The 17958-nt window shown below is 50.7% G+C and overlaps 1 protein-coding gene and 1 pseudogene across 2 annotated transcripts; one reads left to right on the top strand and one right to left on the bottom strand.

Annotated features, from left to right (window-relative positions):
* LOC123806288 overlaps nucleotides 1-4328 on the bottom strand; it is a 78592-nt pseudogene extending 74264 nt beyond the window's left edge.
* Nucleotides 4329-4605: 277 nt separating this feature from the next.
* GUSB (glucuronidase beta) lies at nucleotides 4606-17614 on the top strand. Of its 2 annotated transcripts, XM_045819549.1 has the most exons (12): nucleotides 4606-4866; nucleotides 6362-6547; nucleotides 6884-7065; nucleotides 7203-7345; nucleotides 7793-7980; nucleotides 8348-8500; nucleotides 8721-8899; nucleotides 8980-9126; nucleotides 11293-11377; nucleotides 13145-13321; nucleotides 15663-15798; nucleotides 17254-17614. In XM_045819549.1, the coding sequence occupies exons 1-12, from the start codon at nucleotides 4657-4659 to the stop codon at nucleotides 17442-17444; spliced, it is 1977 nt and encodes a 658-aa protein (XP_045675505.1). In that variant the 5' UTR covers nucleotides 4606-4656; the 3' UTR covers nucleotides 17445-17614. The 2 variants fall into 2 exon arrangements, with proteins under 2 accessions (XP_045675505.1, XP_045675506.1); XM_045819550.1 differs by lacking the exons at nucleotides 4606-4866; nucleotides 6884-7065; nucleotides 7203-7345 and having other exon boundaries at nucleotides 6481-6547.
* Nucleotides 17615-17958: the final 344 nt, after the last annotated feature.

The raw sequence follows: 17958 nt of genomic DNA, 5'->3' as shown, positions 1-17958 counted from the left end.
AGGAGATGGTAGGCTGGGAGAAATCTCAGTAGTGGGTTTCCAAAAATGAAAGAATCTACAGTGTGGTCAGTACAGGAAGGGGCCTGAACCAAGGGCCAAATTCCTCAGTGAATTTCTTACCATACAGGGGCCTGGCCCTGACTGGGTCTGCTTAGGGCCAGCTGTAGTGCATGGGTTCTTGACTTTCTGTAGGAAAGATTTCACAATATAAGTCCAGGTGACTATGAGGATACATTTATTAAACCTGTGGGCAGTGAAACAAGGAAGTATTTAGGACAGAAGAAGCAGCAGGAGAGCCTAGGTTGGGCTGCCTGAGCTCACCGGCAGGTCAGAGAAAAGTGGACTTTGGGGACAAGCACAGGGGCTTAGCCTGGGAGAAGCTGGCAGCCACTGGTTGCCTCAGAGTTTTGGAGACAAGTACGTGTGGAGAAAGAAGTAGGGAAAGAAGGGAACGGAAATGGTGTTAGCTGCTCCCCAGAGGGACCGCAGAAGCACTGGGTCCTTTGTCTTGAGGCTTTTACCCCTTTATTACAGGTGGGAATCTTAGGGGAGGTCTCAGGGGAGCGATTCAGTAGAATATTTATTCCCCAGGTGTGCCCTTTCAGGGTCAGGGTCTCCACTTGTCAGTGACAGGGCAGGAAATCTGCAGCCATTGCAATTGGTTCTGGCATCACTCACATGATTTTGCTGCTTTTCTGGACCTGGATCGGCAGGTAGGAAAGGGGAAAGAAGTTACCATGGGGGAGAGGTCCTTGATTTCCCAGTTTTGCCCCTGCCACGCCTTCCTCCCTGATGACCATGTACACCTACCTGGCTGTAATTTGCCCGGCTATTGTGTTCAGCTGTCTCAGTTTCCCTATGCCACTTGCCAAGCAATTTTCCTAGCTTCTTACTATCCTGTGTCAAATTCAGAGTGTGTATGTGTATAGGGGGTGGGTCGGGGGAGTGACTGGGAGGCCAAGGAATGTGAAGATAAAAATGTCTAAACTTTAGCTCTGGCTGGTGTGACTCAGTGGTTAAGCACTGGTTTGTGAACCAAAGGGTTGGTGGTTCGATTCCCAGTCAGGGCATATGCTTGGGTTGCTGGCCAGGTCCCTAGTGGGGCTTGCGTGAGAGCCAACCACATATTGAGAGCCAACCACATATTGATGTTTCTCTCCCTCTCTTTCTCTCTCCCTTCCCTCTCTAAAAAATAAATAAATAAAAATTTAAATTAAAAAAATGTGTGAACTTAAAAAGAGTAAGCATGGAACTTCCTTTTGACCCAGTGAATTCTGCTGCTGGGAATATACCCTAAGAATCCCAAATCACCAATTCAAAAGATCCTATGCACCCCAATGTTCATAGTGGCACTATTTACAATAACCAAGTGCAGGAAACAACCTAAGTGCCCATCAGTAAATTAATGGATTGAAAAACTGTGGCACATTTACACAATGGAATACTACACAGCAGAAAGAAGAAGCTCCTACCCTTCACAACAGCATGTATGGAACTGGAGAATATTATGCTAAGTGAAATAAGCCAGTTGGTGAAAGACAGATACCATATCATTCACCTATACGAGGAATCTAATGAACAAAATAAAGTAACAAACAAAATAGAACCTCAAGCATGGAAACATGGAATAGACTGAAAGTGACCAGAGTGGGTGGAGTAGGGGGATAAATGGTGGAAAGAAGGCAAAGAGACTAGGCAAAAAACACGTATGAATGACCCATGGACGTGACAATGGTGTGGGAATTGACTGTGGGAGCAGGGAGCAGGATGGGTGTAGGAGGGCAAAGGGAGAAAAATTGGGACAACTGTAATAGAAAAACAGTAAAAAGGAATTAATAAAAATAATAATCTTAAATGTTAAAAACAAACAACAAAGTCTGAACTGAGTATTGAAGACTGAGAACGATGAGGAAGGGTTCACTAGTCAAAGACGAAAGGGCTTCCAGTCAAAGGAAAAAATACTGAGGCATGCAGGAACATAGGAGCCAGGGACAGGTCGGATCATGACAAACCATGCTGAGGAGTTGGGACTTATCTCCAAGGAGATGAGGACTGGCTCATTCCTCCTCTCCACCTCCTGTACTCATAATGTTGGGGTGTCTCATAAATCATCCTTTTGAGAAAGGCTGAGCCTGTCTTAACCAGAAGGAAATGCCCTTCATTTGTGTGTTAAGCCTTTCCTGGATAACTTTCTCTTCAGGCCCTCTCCAAAGAGTTGCGCTCTGCACCTGTGTAAAGAACCCAGCCCTCTATATGGCAGACCCTGGCAGCAGTTCAGGGAGCCACATACTGTTAGTGTGTGCTCCCTTGATGCATCAAGCTCCCTCCTTGTTTTTAGTAAACATCTCCTTTTGAATGTTTCACCTTAAAAATTTTTTTGATTGATTTTAAGAAAGAGAGGAAGAAACCATTGATTTGTTGTTCCATTTATCTTTATGCATTCGCTGATTGCTTCTAGTATTTGCCCTGACCAGAGGTCAAACCTCCAACCTTGGTGTATTGGGACGCTGCTCTAAACAACTGAGCTACCTGGCCAGGGCTTACCTCTTCTCTTGATTTCTATCTTGAGGAGGGGTAAGAACCCCTTCACCAATGGCATTTTCATTTGTTCTCTACAGCCTCCATTCTTTCATCCATTCTCAGTGCTGCCAAGACACGTAGTTACATCTCCAGACTCGTATATTTGTACAAAGCTGCAAACAGGTGGGGAAGAAAACTGGTATCCAGCTTTACCCACTAGGGTCTGATTTTCAGCTTCATGAGATTGGAAACTATTTTATCAGTTCTCTAATCTCCTCGTCCCCATCAGACAAGCATGTTGAATGAACTCAAAAAGACTCTGGAGGCTTTGGCTTGAGATAAATGATCAAGATTTATCAAGGGTTTAGTGTTTGTAAACTAGGAACACAACTAGGCAATACCTAGATTGTGTGGGGGTGGTGGGGGGAGAAAAGCTAAGAGTTCTTATGAAGTGTATTCTTAAGAATTAGTCCTGCATTCTTAGCCTCTGGCCTGGTCTGAGAATGGAAATCCTCTCAATTACTGGTGGTCTGGCTCCTGTGTATCATCAGGTGGTCTGGATATGTGAACATTCTTCCCTTAGTACTTTAGGGGGTTATCAGAGGGTTATCTGAAGGTTTGATGTGTATCCAGAAACTGATAGTTCAAAAGTTTAAGTTCCCAGGCTAGTTAAAACAAGAATGGTCATTTATTCATGCCTGAACCTACTTTAGTCATTTTTAGCAGCTTGAATAGAGAATGACTCCATCTCTTCACTTTCCTCAGTAGAAAATCAACTTGTACTAAATATATAAAGACTTGTGGGGCCCAAAGCATCACAGGTTCGATTCTCAGCCAGGGCACATGCCTGGGTTGCAGGCCATGGCCCCCAGCAACCACACAATGTTTCTCTCTCTTTTTCTCCCTCCCTTCCCTCTCTATAAATGAATAAATAAATAAATCTTAAAAAAAAAGACTTGTGGGTAAATGGAAAGCCAATTTATTGATTTATAGGAGCTTTATTGATTTTGCCTGTTTGCTGTTTTTAAAAACTTATTGGTATGATTCTGATTATAAAAACAATGCATGTTCATCAGATTTTTAAAAATCAGTAAAGTATGGACAAAATAAAAATCATCTACCTCACTTCTATAATAATCAATAACATTTCATGTCTATCTTCCTCTATTTGTGTGGGTATAGTTCTAACAATATTGGGATCATACTGTATATACTTTTGTATCCCATTTTCTCTTATTTTTATATGGTAAGCATTTGGGGAAAAGCCTTTATTACATTGGCAGTTCCTAGAATATATCTTATTTGTACTATCTGGAGACTCCGTTTCCAGTTTCAAGGTCCACTATCAGAAATTTGCTTAGATGAGCATGAAATCAGAGCTAAAGTGAAAAATAATAATATAAAAAATCAGGTAATTGTATCAAAAAGAACAGTAGATTCCTAGGTTACTGGGGCCATAAGCCCCCTAACCTTTCATACTTGGCCCTCAGGGTAGGGGTTTAGGGTCCAGGTGACCGCAGGTGGAGGCCCAGGGTCAAGTCTATGGCCTAGCCCCTGGGACAGGTGTTCCTGTGGAAGGGACCCCACCCCACAAAATGGCTTCGGGTGGTCTCACTGGGTGTTTGGCAGGCATAATAAGCAAGAGAAAGTGTCTCAGGCCGGCCCCATTGAGTCGAAGTGGGGTGGGGGAAAATAGGCCATTTTCCAGGATCTCGCTCTGGCCTCCGGCCCCGCACCCGCACCCGCCACCCGAGGCGGGAGCAGTCCCGGAAGGGAAGGCGGGGAACAAGCAGTGACCCCGAAGCCATGGGGGCCAGCGCAGAGCCGGTGCCCCCGCTTTTCGGGGATGGAAGCTCAGGGGTCCCTCTCCTCTGAAGGCCTAGCCTCGGGGTCCCCACCGGCCTTCCCCGCCACCCCCACGAGCAGGCAGGATGAGTCCTCCCCAGCGGCCCGCCTCCCCGAACCCCTCAGTCCTGCGGTCGCTTTAAGTCAATATGGCGCAGGAGGCCACCAGCGGGAAGTCCGCGCAAGTCCCGCCCCGGGCCCCGCCCCGGGCCCCGCCCCGGCCGCACCGCGGGACCGTCCCCCTCTCGACTTCTAGGCGTCCCCGCAGCTGTTAGTCGGCGCGCGGAAACCATGGTTGGAGGGTTGGCGGGGACCTGGGCTGTGTTTGGCCCGCTTCTTTGGGGCTGCGGGCTGGCGCTGCAGGGCGGCATGCTGTACCCCCGGGAGAGCGCGTCGCGGGAGCGCAAGGAGCTCAACGGCCTCTGGAGCTTCCGCGCCGACTTCTCCGACAATCGGCGCCAGGGCTTCGAGCAGCAGTGGTACCGCGCGCCGCTGCGGGAGGTGCGGGCTCCAGGAGCAGGGGTGACGAGGCCTGGGCAGGGGCGCTCCCAGAAGCCCGGTAGGGAGCGTGGGAGCCCTGCCCTCGGAGCCGCAGGCCTGGACGTGGTTCAAGATAACGGGCTTGCGGCGTCCGGTGGGGGCGGGGGCGCCTGCGGAACCGGAAGAGGGGTGTGGGCGGTGGGTGTCTCGGAGACCGCCTGCGGGGCGCGCGCCCACTCCCCCTGGGCCCGGGGAAGGGCCCCACTCCAGCCCGGTCCAGTCGGGTAGGCCGAACCAGAGCAGGGTCCGCGGCACCGAGCTGGGCAGGCGGGGGAGGAGGGCAGGCTTTACACATCTTGGAACCAGCTCTGCCCTGACAGGCAGGACCTTGGGTTCCAGGTTTAGGTGGAGATCGTGGCTTGGCACCCAGGCAACTAAGGATGTCATTTCAAGTTTCACCTCTGACTGGGGTCAGGGCTGCGGAGAAGTGGGACTGTCAGCCTCTTCCCAGATCCTTTTTTTCGGTCTTTGCTGCCCAGGATTCAGCAGGAAAAGGAAGAAAGAAAGGGGGTGGGGTGGGTGCTAGGCATGTGCTCCACTCAACAGTTTCCTCAGTAAAGCAGCCCGTGCATGGCCAGCCTTCCTCTTTGGGGTGTCAGTTGATCATCTTCCTCTTAGTCATCTTCCTCTTAGCCAGGTCTCTGCCGATCCTTCTCCTTTCATTCAGGCTGCGTGTGGCCCTGTGCTCACCTCTTTTCCTGGAGATCCTGGTGCCCATTGCCTTGAGAAAGAACTGGTCCCACCAGTCCTTGGACATAACCCATCCTAGCAGTCCATCCCTCATCAGCAAGTTATCTGTTCATTCAGCCAATATATATCGTATTCCTACTATGTGCCAGGGCTTGTGTCAGTGGCTGGGGATACAACTCTGAAGGACAGAGGAAATCCCCTCCTTAGAGGTCCATGCCCCACACATAAGATGTCTTTAGGAAAATCAGACTGTTTCCAGGCCCACTCAACTGTCTGCCTCACTCTTGCTTGCCTTCTGCCTGAGGTGTTCAAGGGATTCCCTGCGGGGCTCAGGTTCACTCAGTTCTGCCAGGTTGTCCTGAGGCAGTATCCCATGGGCCTGGCCCTGAAAGGCCTTCCCTGACCCCTTTCACTCTCCACACTTTAGTAATAGAGCTGATCACCTGACAGCAGAGGCGTGTCCACCATTTTATTCCTAGCATCTGAAACAGCATTCATTGTAAGTGTTCATTGTATACTGTCCATTGAATGAGCGACTGATGTGTACTTCTGGATATGTGGGAATTAAATGAGCTCCACAAAAGGCATTGGTCAGTTGCTGGCAAAGATTAACAACGGTGGAGTGGCCCAGAATTCCAGGGTCTGGAGAAGCCTTCCTGCAGGCAGGGTTGCTGGGGGACCTGGCCTCTTAGGAGAGGGGGCCACCTGGGCCCTGGTCTTAGATTTCTAGGTGGTCTGGTCCTGATCCTGGCCCTTCTTTCCTCAGTGGGGTCCTACCCTGGACATGCCTGTTCCCTCCAGCTTCAATGACATGGTCCAGGATGAGCGGCTGCGCAGATTTATCGGCTGGGTGTGGTATGAACGGGAGACGATCCTACCCCAGCGATGGACCCAGGACCTGGGCACAAGAGTGGTGCTGAGAATTGGCAGCGCCCACTACTATGCCATTGTGGTCAGTGCAGTGAGCAGCAAGCAGGGCGAGTGGGCAGGTGCAGTAGCTGAGCATGAGTAGGGCTGCCTTGGGGTGCCTGGCTCCCAGCTGTCATCTGACAGCCTATCTCCTGAGGTAGATGTGTGTGTGTGTGGGGGGAATGTTTTGCCCCACACTGGGGTTTGTGCCCTGGGTTGGGGAAGGCTGCCCAGTCTCCTTTGGAGTTCCATTCCTCCCATCAGGCCAATGAGGCAGGTGGCAGCTGGCAGGGCGTCTGTGTGAAGGAATGCATGAGATGGCAGTGCCTCTCATACTCCAGCCTGCTGCCCCCGCCCCATAAACCCTATGTGTCTGCAGTGGGTGAATGGGGTCCATGTGGCAGAGCACGAGGGGGGCCACCTTCCGTTCGAGGCGGACATCAGCAAGCTGGTCCAGAGTGGGCCCCTGTCCTCCTGCCGCATTACCATCGCCATCAACAACACGCTCACCCCCCACACCCTGCCACCAGGGAACATCATCTACAAGACGGATACTTCCAAGTGAGCAGCACCCTGCTCCCCCATCCCAATCCCCACCCTGCCCAGTGGTCTTCCCACTAGGGGCAGGGAGCCTTAGCAGAGGTGAGGTTGAAGGCCTCAGGGTAAGGCCCCAGCTGGCCGTTGTCTTCCCACTATAGGTACCCCAAGGGTTACTTTGTCCAGAACACAAACTTTGACTTCTTCAACTATGCTGGACTTCACCGGCCCGTGCTCCTCTACACGACGCCCACCACCTACATTGATGACATCACCATCACCACCAACGTGGACCAAGACACTGGTGAGGGCTCCTGGCAGGATCTGCCCTCTGCCAGGCCCAAGGTGGCTCTGTTCCCTGTTTAGAAAGATGCCTTGGGAGAAGGGCTCTTCCAGCTTCTCTTAACCCTCACAGGTCCCCATCTACCTAAGAAGCTAAAATCCAGCCCATGTAAGCTGTCAAGGGCTTCCGAAATACCCATCTGGTCTGACCTCATTTTATTGAGAGATAAGGCGCAATGAGAAAAGGAGCTTGCCTAAAATCTTGTCACTCAGCATAGGTGGTGACTCTGTGTTCCTTCTGTGTTGTGCGCCCTCACTCAGTCTCTCCTCACTGCAGATCAAGTTCAAGAAATAACCATCATTGGTGGGGTCTCAGGGCCTGGGAGGACTCTGAGTGCTGGCTTCAGGGTCTTCTCATCCGTACGACCCAGATCATATCCTTCTGTCTGATCTCTCTGGTCTCCCACAGGGCTGGTGTACTACCAGATTTTCATCCAGGGCAGTGACCACTTCCAGCTAGAAGTGTATCTTCTGGATAAGAATGGCAAAGTCGTAGCCCAGGGGACTGGGGGACAGGGCCAGCTGCGGGTGCCCAGTGCCCACCTCTGGTGGCCGTACATGATGCATGAACACCCTGCCTACCTGTACTCGTTGGAGGTAATGGTGGTTAAGACTGGGGCTGTGGGAGGCCTTTTGCCCCATCCAGCAGCCCTACCTGCTTTAGCATGGGTGCAGGACAGGTGGGCGGGCAGGCATGGGCCTCTGAGCTCCCTAGTCAGTTGGACTGAAGTGTTCCCAGCCTGATTTTTTTCAACCCTTGCTGGGGCAGCCCAGATTTGAGGAGCAGACCCCATGGGCTGGGTGGGTTTCTCCTTGCTAATGGCAGAAACCTGTACTTTCTCAGTCTCTCTGCTTGTGTCCCTGAGGTGGGCCACTGTGGCATACAAGGGCCTTCCTACAGGTAGGCAGGCTGTGGGGGGCTCGGGCCATGAAGGGTGACTCACGCCAATGCTTGGCTCTGCAGGTAAAGCTGACTGCACAGACGGCAGCTGGGCCTGTGTCTGACTTCTACACTCTCCCCGTGGGGATTCGCACTGTAGCTGTCACAAAGAACCAGTTCCTCATTAATGGGAAACCTTTCTATTTCCATGGGGTCAACAAACATGAGGATGCAGACGTGAGTTGGGGCTCCTGTGTAATTGTGGGGGCTGTTTCTCATCCTTACCTTCCCTGTGCCCCCGAGCAGTTGAGGGTAGCTCAGAGCAGTTCAGCCAACTGCCCAGAACTGCTGCCTGATGGGCCCTGTGCTTGTCTCGATAGAGGGTAATGGGCCCAGCTCTAGCAGGAAACGCATCTGGGACAGGGGGTGGGGGTCATGTTACTCTGCTGTCCCCTAGATCCGAGGGAAGGGCTTTGACTGGCCACTGCTGGTGAAGGACTTCAACCTGCTTCTGTGGCTTGGTGCCAACGCCTTCCGTACCAGCCACTACCCCTATGCGGAGGAGGTGATGCAGCTCTGTGACCAGTACGGGATCGTGGTCATCGATGAGAGCCCTGGCGTGGGCATCGCGCTGGTGTGAGTGCCCACTGCCCATGCTGCTCAGCCCGCCGCCTGGGCAGGCCATAACGGGCTTCCTTTTCTCCCCCGCCCCATAGCCAAAGCTACAGCAATGTGTCTCTGCAGCACCACCTGGAGGTGATGGAGGAGCTGGTACGCAGGGACAAGAATCACCCAGCTGTTGTCATGTGGTCTGTGGCCAATGAGCCCACTTCCTTCCTGCAACCTGCAGGTTACTACTTCAAGTGAGTGCCCCCGCCTGCCCTGGCCTGGGTCAGGGGAGAGACCTCACCTTCAGCCCAGCTCAGCCTTGGCTGGCGGCCTTTGGAGAGTCGAGGTCTCCCTGAGGGGTGTGTGCTAGAGTCAGCATCCAGCTCCCAGCCCAGACCTGAGAGTGTATCCAGACCTGGTCAGTTCAGGAGACCAGGTCCCTACCCAGCTAAGCTGTGGTTTCAGCTGAGCGAGACTCTGCCCGATTTTCACACCTGAAATGAAATTCAGAGGTAACCTAACCTACTAACATTCAAATTAAGAAAAAAATAGTGGCATGGCCTAACTGATATAAAGGAGAGTCATTGATAAAATACTCTGTGAATGCATGGGCCTGACTCCCCAGAAGACCAAGTGCAGGGGTCAGATGCTTACACCTAGTTTTGGAGTCTCGTGAAAGCATAGCTTCAAAAGCTGACAGTAGTGATACCACAAACAGCATTCCCTTCAGTGCCGTGCATTTCCGAAATGGTGAACCGCTCTAGGTAAAGTTCCGAATAAAACTAGGTATACTCTTCCCTCACTTTTAACAGTATCTCCCTTCCTGGGAAATTTTGTGTGTGTTAAAACTTCAAAAACACGCAGTGTCTGATGCCTTGGTTTCATCTGTAAAGTGGAGTTAAGCTTCATAATACCAGCTTATTTGCCCACATAATTACAAACAGGTTTTTCAACGACATGCATATCCTAACTATTCTAAAGTTTCATTATTGGGCAGGGCTAGGCCACCTACAGTTCCTGGTTCCAGTAGCTCCTTGCTCCCACATCTCCCCCACACCCCTGCCCCTGCGTTCCAATGGAAATGAACACCACTTGGGGGCAGTGTTTCTCAGTGGGAGGGTGGAACTCTCCCCCACCCCCAGCCCAGTGTTTTCCTAGGTTCCTTTTCTTCCAGTCCTGCAGAGGAGAATTAATTCACTTGCTGCGTGAGGCCATCAAAACAGTCCCTGAGGCACACTGCTTGCAAGTTTCACAGAGTGGCTTTGAGCTGAGCCACATCTGTAGAAGGCTCTAGAAGTGACCCACTGGGGCAGAGTGACCCACAGCTCAGAGCACGCAGCCCCAGAGTGCATGGGGCGCAGGAGTGTGTCGAGCCAGGGCTGGTGAACAGCGCTTTGTTGTGAGGGTGAAAGAAGTGTATGTAGGCTCCCAGGAATGGGTGCCTGAGGTTCTGGGTGGGCTCTTTTTGGGAGGTGGAAAGAAGGAGATACATGATTTTTGGAGCCGCAGGGATGGGGGCCAGACATGTATAGAGCTGCCTGGGTTAGAGGAGCTCAGCTAGCCTCTGAAGTTCCCAGGTGATGACCAGGGTGTTTCAGAGTGTGGGTTGCAGAACTAAGTGTAGGGGGTACCTGTTCTGGCCCATGGAAACCACCGCCTTAGAATGAGGAGAGCAATTATGGGGAGAGGGGGTCACTAGCTGTGAGGAAGAGTAGAGGAAAACAGGCTTACACAGTGACTGAGGGTGTCCTGGTCTGACAGGTTCCTCAGCTGGGAAGCCTCTTGCCATCCCTCCTTGGTTAATGTGATTCAGCATTAATGCTGCTTCTATCAGCTGTCACCGACTGACCACTGTCAGTTACTGTGTGCCTGTTACTGTCTCCTGGAACTCGCTTTCCTGCCACCACTTGTAGTTGCGATTTCTGGCATCTGCAAGTGTCCCTGCTCCCCCTGCTCCGGGAGGCTGGGGGAGGCTGGGGGCGTAGCTGTCGAAGGCCCCAGAGCCTGCCCCATACACAGCGCATACCCTGCCCCCAACACCTGTTCTCTAAGGATTTGTTCAGTTAACGTCCACCCTAATCCATGCCCCATCCACTCCTGTTTTCGAGGGCTCTTTCAGAGATTCAGAACCAGGTTTGGGCAGTGCCCAGCCCAAGGACCTCAGCTCTGTGCCTGCTTTTCCCTGTGAGGTGGCCTCTTTGGGGGGGATGGGGGGGTGTAGGGTTTGGGGAGGGAGAAGGTGTGGTGTCGGGACGTGATCGCAGACTAGAGGAACATGGTTGCTTACCTACAGTACTCTTAGAGGTAAGGAGGAGAGCAGTGTTGTTTTTTGGGGGGGCTGGGAGGGCGGGTGGCCAAGAGGTGGCTACCACAGCCCTTCTGGCCTGACAGGAGCCCTGCCTTCTGCCCTCCATGGACAGGACGCTGATCACCCACACAAAAGCCTTGGATCCCACCCGGCCCGTGACCTTTGTGACCAACGCCAACTATGAAGCAGACCTGGGGGTAAGCCTGGGGGGTCCCCACACCACTCTCATCCACTCCACCCTGTCTTCAAGTTTGGCCTTGAGCTCCAGTGAACACTGTTGAGTCCGAGGTCAGCGGGAACACCCTGCATGGCGTGAGCCTTATGGTGCCGGGCCTCGGACATTAGGAAAACTTGTACAGCAGGAGCCTCTGTGGCAGGAGGGGAGCTCCTGGATCAGTGTGACTGGAAGAACCAGGAGCTGCCAGTGCACCATTTTCATAGATGGTCTCTAGGTTAAAGATAACTACCTGCCTATTCACCAGGCAGAGTGGCTTCATAAGTCTGAGGAGTCTGGACCCAGGGATATTCAATTTGTTCTCGGTCCATATTCTACCTGGGTCAGTTTAATTTCACGGGCCTCAGTGTATTATGCGCAATAAAGAGCAAAGGATTAAGGGAGCATAAAGCTGCCATTGTGCGGTCCTTCACAATCATCGGAACCACCGCGAAAAGCTTTTTGCAAGTGCAGATGTCTGGATGTTGAGATCCCGATTTAGTCAGCCCAGGGTGGGAATTGTGTTTTTTAAAAGCTCTTCAGTGATTCCAGGCACCCACCCACTTTGGGAGCCACTGACCAGGTCCTGATTGAAAATTGAAGGGGCAGGCTCCCACAGCTGGCTGGACCACACGGCCTCCCTCGCTGCCCCTGGCACAGCAGCCCCTCAGGGACAATGCCTTCAGTTGCCCTGATGCTGAAAAACGGGAGCAAAGAAAATGTTCCTTCTCTGGAGAACAAGGCCAGTACCTAGGAGAAAAGTGCTACAGAAAGAGAAATCATCTAGAGAGAGAACAGAAGACACACTATATACAAAAGTAAATTGAGAATGCTCATTTTAGCATGGATGGAGAAAAGCATGGAGCCCTGGTGCTCCCTTGCCGTCTCCGAAAACACCCCTTCAAAGAAACATAAAGACTGGGCTGAAACACCAGCATGGCACGAGGAAACCCTCGTGTGCTCAAGGCCAAGTGGCATCTCCTTCTGGTCTAGTCCTTCTGTTGCAAGGCTCATCTGGTGGGATGCGTGACTCATGTACATGTGTCCACCCAGAGGTCCCCCCCTCAGCTCCTTCCTCCTGTCTGCATCTTTCTGCCCCCACAGTTGAGAGAGGCCACAGTCACTTGGGAAAGACAGGCCCCATCAATCCCAGGGCCGGGTCTGGAGGCGAACCATGTTCAATTGATGTTAGAGGCTAGACACTGGCCTGTCTGGTCTTTGCCAACAAGTCCTGAGCTTTGCACTGTTTAGACTCAAGCAGCGCTGCCCCATCGTCTTGGCTACCCTGCTGTGGTGGGGGGTGGGGAGGGCATATTTTACAGCCTCGTTACAGCCCACAGCGCTAGCTCCGGAATGGTATGGTGAATTAGGATTCTTTGTGAGGAGAAAAACTGCATCTATCCCTCAGATGGGAACATTCTTCCAGGGCCAGGTGAGGGAGGACCAGGGCCAGGTGAGGGAGGACCAGTGCCAGGAGCACTCCCTGGGGAACAGCGAGGCCAGCTCACTGGGCGCTCGCCCTGCCTCAGGCCTCCACCAAGCTGCGGCCGGGCCAGGTGCATCAGTCCAGGGTTGTGGACTTGCTCCTTTCAGGTCACTTCTTGACTATGTGTCTTACACTTGTAAGCATCAAAATCATTTCTAGATCCCCTTTTTACCTGCTCTGCCAGAAGAGCCCCTGTGTATGAGAGTTGTAACACCGTTACACAGTGTTCTGGTTTGTGAACAAGCTTTAATGCTCTTGTCCTAGGCACCATACGTGGATGTCATCTGTGTGAATAGTTACTACTCCTGGTATCATGACTACGGGCACCTGGAGGTGATTCCGCTGCAGCTGGCCACCCAGTTTGAGGACTGGTATAAGACCTATCAGAAGCCAATTATTCAGAGCGAGTATGGGGCAGACTCTATTGCAGCATTTCACCACGTAAGTTGTATAAGACATTGCTTATTTTTTTCACTCTCTTGGGCAGTGGTGTCACTCATTGCCCCAAGTTAGAAACGTACCTTCTTCCCTGTCCCTCACACCTCCCTGCAGTTCTCCACTTACTCAGCCTGTCTCTCTGCACACATGCCTGCCCACAACTGAGGCCTCTCCCCCCTTGCTTTGTCCTCAGAGGCAGCCTCTTTCCTTTTGGAATTTTTTAAATCCTCACTGGAGGACTTGTCCATTGATCCTAGGGAGGATTAGGGAAAGGAGAGAGAGAAACATCTATCTGTTGCCTCTTGTATGTGCCCTGATCAGGGACTGAACCCACAACCTTACGTATATGCCCTGACTGGGGATTGAGCCTGAACCTGAAGGTATAGGGGACAACAGTCAAGCAACTGAGCCACCCGGCCAGGGCCCTCAGAGGCAACTTCTTCATTAGCTTATTGGCTTCCTTCTGCCTGGAATGCCCTCATTAGCACCACAATTGCCAATGAATAGATTCTTATTCCGTGCTCAAGTCTCAGCTTAGATGTTCCCTCTTTGATGAGGTTTACCCCATCTCCCCAGCCAGAGGAAGCTGCTCCCTCTGCCTGGTCTCTGTTCAGGTACTTCTCACTGCGCACCATCGTTTCTTCAGCTCTCTCCTTGACCAGACTGTGGGCTCTTGGAGGGAGACTGAACCCCATGATGGTTGCTTCCCAAGCACCCAGCTGTGGCCAGCACACAGCGGGTGCAGAACCATGTTCCTTAAGGGAGTGAGTGAAATCTTGGAGCAAGTTTTAATCACTAGCTTTTTTTCTCATTATTTTGTCCATTTCCTCACCAAAGATACGCTGCCTTGTCTTGTGGGAGTTTTTTTCATGTGGATTCTTGAACCGTAGCCAAGTCTTCATCTGCGCCCAGCCTCCTTACCCTTGTCTATTGCAGCTACTAGGGTTCTTTGTTGACACACATTTCTTAATATGCTGATTCTTGGTATGGTGAACAGCTGCCCCCATGGACTATATTCTGTTCACACCTTTAAATTCATCTTGCTTACACAGAGTGCCACTTCTACAAAGTTGTGAAGAGGGGAGATAGCTTATGAAATGTACATGCACATTTGTTCTCCCTCTTTAAATAGCTAGCGAACTAAGAAATTTTAAGAAACTCTGAGAGTCTTGGTTAGCACTGTCTGCTAAAAGCTCTCACTGTCCAAGAGGGTAGCTGTTAGCCACACATGGCTATTGGGGACTTGGAATGTGATTAGTCTGACTGAGCTGATTTGGTTAATTTAGTTTTAAGTTTAAATAGACATGTATGGCTAGTATTAGATAATGCAGGGTCATTTCTACTAAAACAACATCTACATCATGTCCTCAGATTCAACTTTGGAACTGGAACAAAGCCTGCCTTAATTGTACGGTTATGTTTTCAGTTCACCTTATATAGCATTTTGATCCTTCTCATTGGAAAAGGCAAAGCCAGTAGGGTTTTGTTCCCTCACAAATGACTGGACCCCAGCATCCTTCAGCATCTGAGTTGAGCTCCCCCAAATTCCCATGAGATGAAAACTCAGACCCAGGTGCATGTAAAAGATCTTGTGTCTTCGTACAGAACACACAGGAGCTCTCACCAAATGTGGGATGAGTGCACAGGTGCTGCCTCCTGCTGCTGTTGTGGACGGCCCACTCCTCACCTGGGGGCCCAGGCTCAGAGGGTTCCTCGGGGTCCTTTCTGTGGCCCTGTCTCAGTGAGCTCCTTCTGCTGAGCATCCCTGGGTTCCTGCTTTGCACTCACCCTACTTACCCTCAGGACACTTCAGCTCGTATCTTTCTTGCTGGCTTGTGAAGCCTGTGCGACAGGGACACTTTTCTTTCTTGTTCCCCACTTTCTCTCTAATGCCTGCTATATTGGGCTGAGCAGCAGCTACTTCCCCAGACCAGATACAGACGAATCTGAGGTGACTTAAATCTGAGTCACACTAGTTCTTAGACTGGACAGTGGCAGCTACTTAAGACTTGAGTTTTAAATTTATTATCCAGAGACATTTTTACTTTCAGTGTAGTTCACCTGGTGAATAGAGAAAACTAAGATAAAGCAAGTATCAGATTATATTTATAAAGTACTTACTAATTAAGGTTTAAGAAAAGCTCCTTTTTCGACTCTGGGCTCCGACATACCCTGCCTGTGTCTCCGCAGCAGCAGCAGCAGCAGCACCGGCGAGTCCCGCAGGCGTGGCAGCCCACCCCAAGGGCAGATATTTTGGTCCTCATCACATGGATCTTATTTTTATTCGACATTTACAATTCTGTCAGTTCTGGCTCTTACATTCTCCCTTTGCCTTGAATTCCAGGACCCGCCGTTGATGTTCAGTGAAGAGTACCAGAAAAGTCTGCTGAAGCAGTATCATTTGGTTCTGGATGAAAAACGCAAAGAATATGTGGTTGGAGAGCTTATCTGGAACTTTGCTGATTTTATGACAGACCAGTGTAAGTGGCATTTTGGTTTATGGAATGTACCATTTCTGATGTTTTCAGATTGGTCTTTCAGTTCAGGACAGTTGGTTGTAAGAACACTGCAAATAAGAGAGGGCAAGCTTATCTAATCAATGTGGGCCACCAAGAGCATTACGTAGGAAAAGGAAGGTGCACTTAGCAAGCAGTAGTCACTTGCCAGCTTCCCCAATGATTTTATGGTAAAAAAAGAAAATGGGAAAGCCTACTGTCTTGGGAGAGAATGGCTAACTTGCCGTGTGTTTCCTAACAATACGAGGAAGAAGTGGATGTGGTGGGATACACTTGTTGTTCCAGAGTAGGGTGCAAGCCTGAGAAATGTGCACTTGTTATTCACATGAGCAGGGCCTGTCCACCAGAGAAAAACAGGAGAATGTCAAAGCCTTTTAAACGTAGGCGTGTTTAAAAGTCTTCCGAGAAAATACCATCTGCACTCTTTCTCAAGTGGGGAGAGGTGAGGGCGACCACAGATGACTAGTTACTTGATACACCACAAACTTAGGATGGCAGTTTGGGATGTGGGAAGGATTTGGTAGCAGTGGGAGTTAGGATACAGGTCTTTGGAAGGTTAAGGTTTATTTAAAAATTAGAGTGGAAAGGGGTAAACAGAAGAAATGAGAACATGAGCCCCTGCTCTGCTTGGCAAGTATTAGTGGTTTTTGGAAATGTCCTGGATGGCAATCTAGCTTCCCGAGTAGCTGTACTGGCTTCGTGTTGGGAGAAATTAGCTTCGTGACCTTGGCCAAGTTTCCTGAAACCTGTAAGTGCTGATAACGCCTGCCACCTTGCAGATGATGTAGGGATTCCATTTGATGAAGTGCTTGGTACAGTGGCTGGCATTCGCTTATCTTGGAGGAAGTTACTATTGTCTTGAACTTCATGGTGGGAAAGACCTACTTTTGGTTTTACATACGGACGCTGTGGTTTCCACGAGGGGGTGGAGAGGTCTGTCCTCCTGACAGGCTGTTGCCAGCCTTGCTCCCTCCCTCCCCGCTTCAACTCTGAAACCAACCGCAGAAGTGGGAACCCAGCTGGAAGCTCACCCAGGAGGACTTTGACCTCTACTAGCAGATCCTCCCTAGGCACCTTGGACTGGTCAGGACTCTTGCTGCCACTAGGAGGGTCATCTTTCCAAGGGTAACTTTTTGTCTCAGCCCCCTCCAGCTACCAGGCAGCTGGGTACCCTACTATTTTAAACCTTAGTTTAAAGATAAAGTAAAAAGATAAACACAGATGAGAAACACCAGGGAGCTGAGGTGTTTTGGGGGAGGAGGAGGAGGAGTAAAATCTTCAACCCATTAAGTGGCCACATCAGACCAACCAACCATAAAGTATAAGAGGATATTACTGTGTAGTGCCCAGCTTGGCTCCAGGTTGGTTCCAATTTGGCTCATCAGAAGTCATCTGAAACATCTTTTGCCTTGTTTTTAGCACCACAGAGAGTATTAGGAAATAAAAAGGGGATCTTCACTCGCCAGAGACAACCAAAAAGTACAGCATTCCTTTTGCGAGAGAGGTACTGGAAACTTGCCAATGAAACTAGGTACCAGCCGTGGGCTGCGAAGTCACTGTGTGAGAAAGGGCCCGTTTACTCAGTAAAGCAAGAACTACCTCTTCACTGACACCAGCTGCCGGCCCATCCTTCCCAAGTGCGGCCGACGGTCTACAGCAAACAGAGTGCCTCCTGGACTGTGGGTGACAGACCAGGAAGTTTCTGGTCTGGATTTTGTAGTAATTTGCTAGAAGGGAACATTAGAGGTAAAAATAAAGGCTTTTGCAGTATGAGAACTAAGAGCTGGCTCAAAAGTGACCACCCCAAAACTGAATGATCCATACTGCTGAAAAACACCTGAAATTATTTTTATGTCAAGCTGTTTACATAACCTTAACCTTGTATGGTTTTTGAGAAACCTGTGCCTCTCAACACTCACACCTCACTCAGAGTGGCTGAGTACAGATGGTGCGTGTCCACAGGAATAGCCGTGCAGCCTAGGGCCACCCTCCTCACGAGCCAAACCAGGCCAGCCATGACCGAGTGAGAGTCAGACTCCACAGGTGAGCCCAAGGCCCAACAAATTTACAGGAAGTGACGTGCTGGGATAATGACCCAGGTCTGTGCCCTGGTTTCTGGTCAAG

This window comes from Phyllostomus hastatus, unplaced genomic scaffold (assembly GCF_019186645.2).
Source record: "Phyllostomus hastatus isolate PE091 unplaced genomic scaffold, TTU_PhHast_1.1 phas_scaffold_385, whole genome shotgun sequence".
NCBI classification, from domain to species: Eukaryota; Metazoa; Chordata; class Mammalia; order Chiroptera; family Phyllostomidae; genus Phyllostomus; species Phyllostomus hastatus.
Note: the sequence above shows the minus strand (reverse complement) of the source record. Positions and strands in the feature narration are given on the sequence as shown.

Bases quoted from the DNA above. Each gene is read 5' to 3' on its own strand.
- GUSB (XM_045819549.1), top strand. From the start codon at position 4,657: ATGGTTGGAGGGTTGGCGGGGACCTGGGCTGTGTTTGGCCCGCTTCTT. The intron at 7,981-8,347 runs GTAATGGTGGTT...TTGGCTCTGCAG, and splicing joins CCTACCTGTACTCGTTGGAG to GTAAAGCTGACTGCACAGAC. The intron at 11,378-13,144 runs GTAAGCCTGGGG...CTCTTGTCCTAG, and splicing joins ACTATGAAGCAGACCTGGGG to GCACCATACGTGGATGTCAT.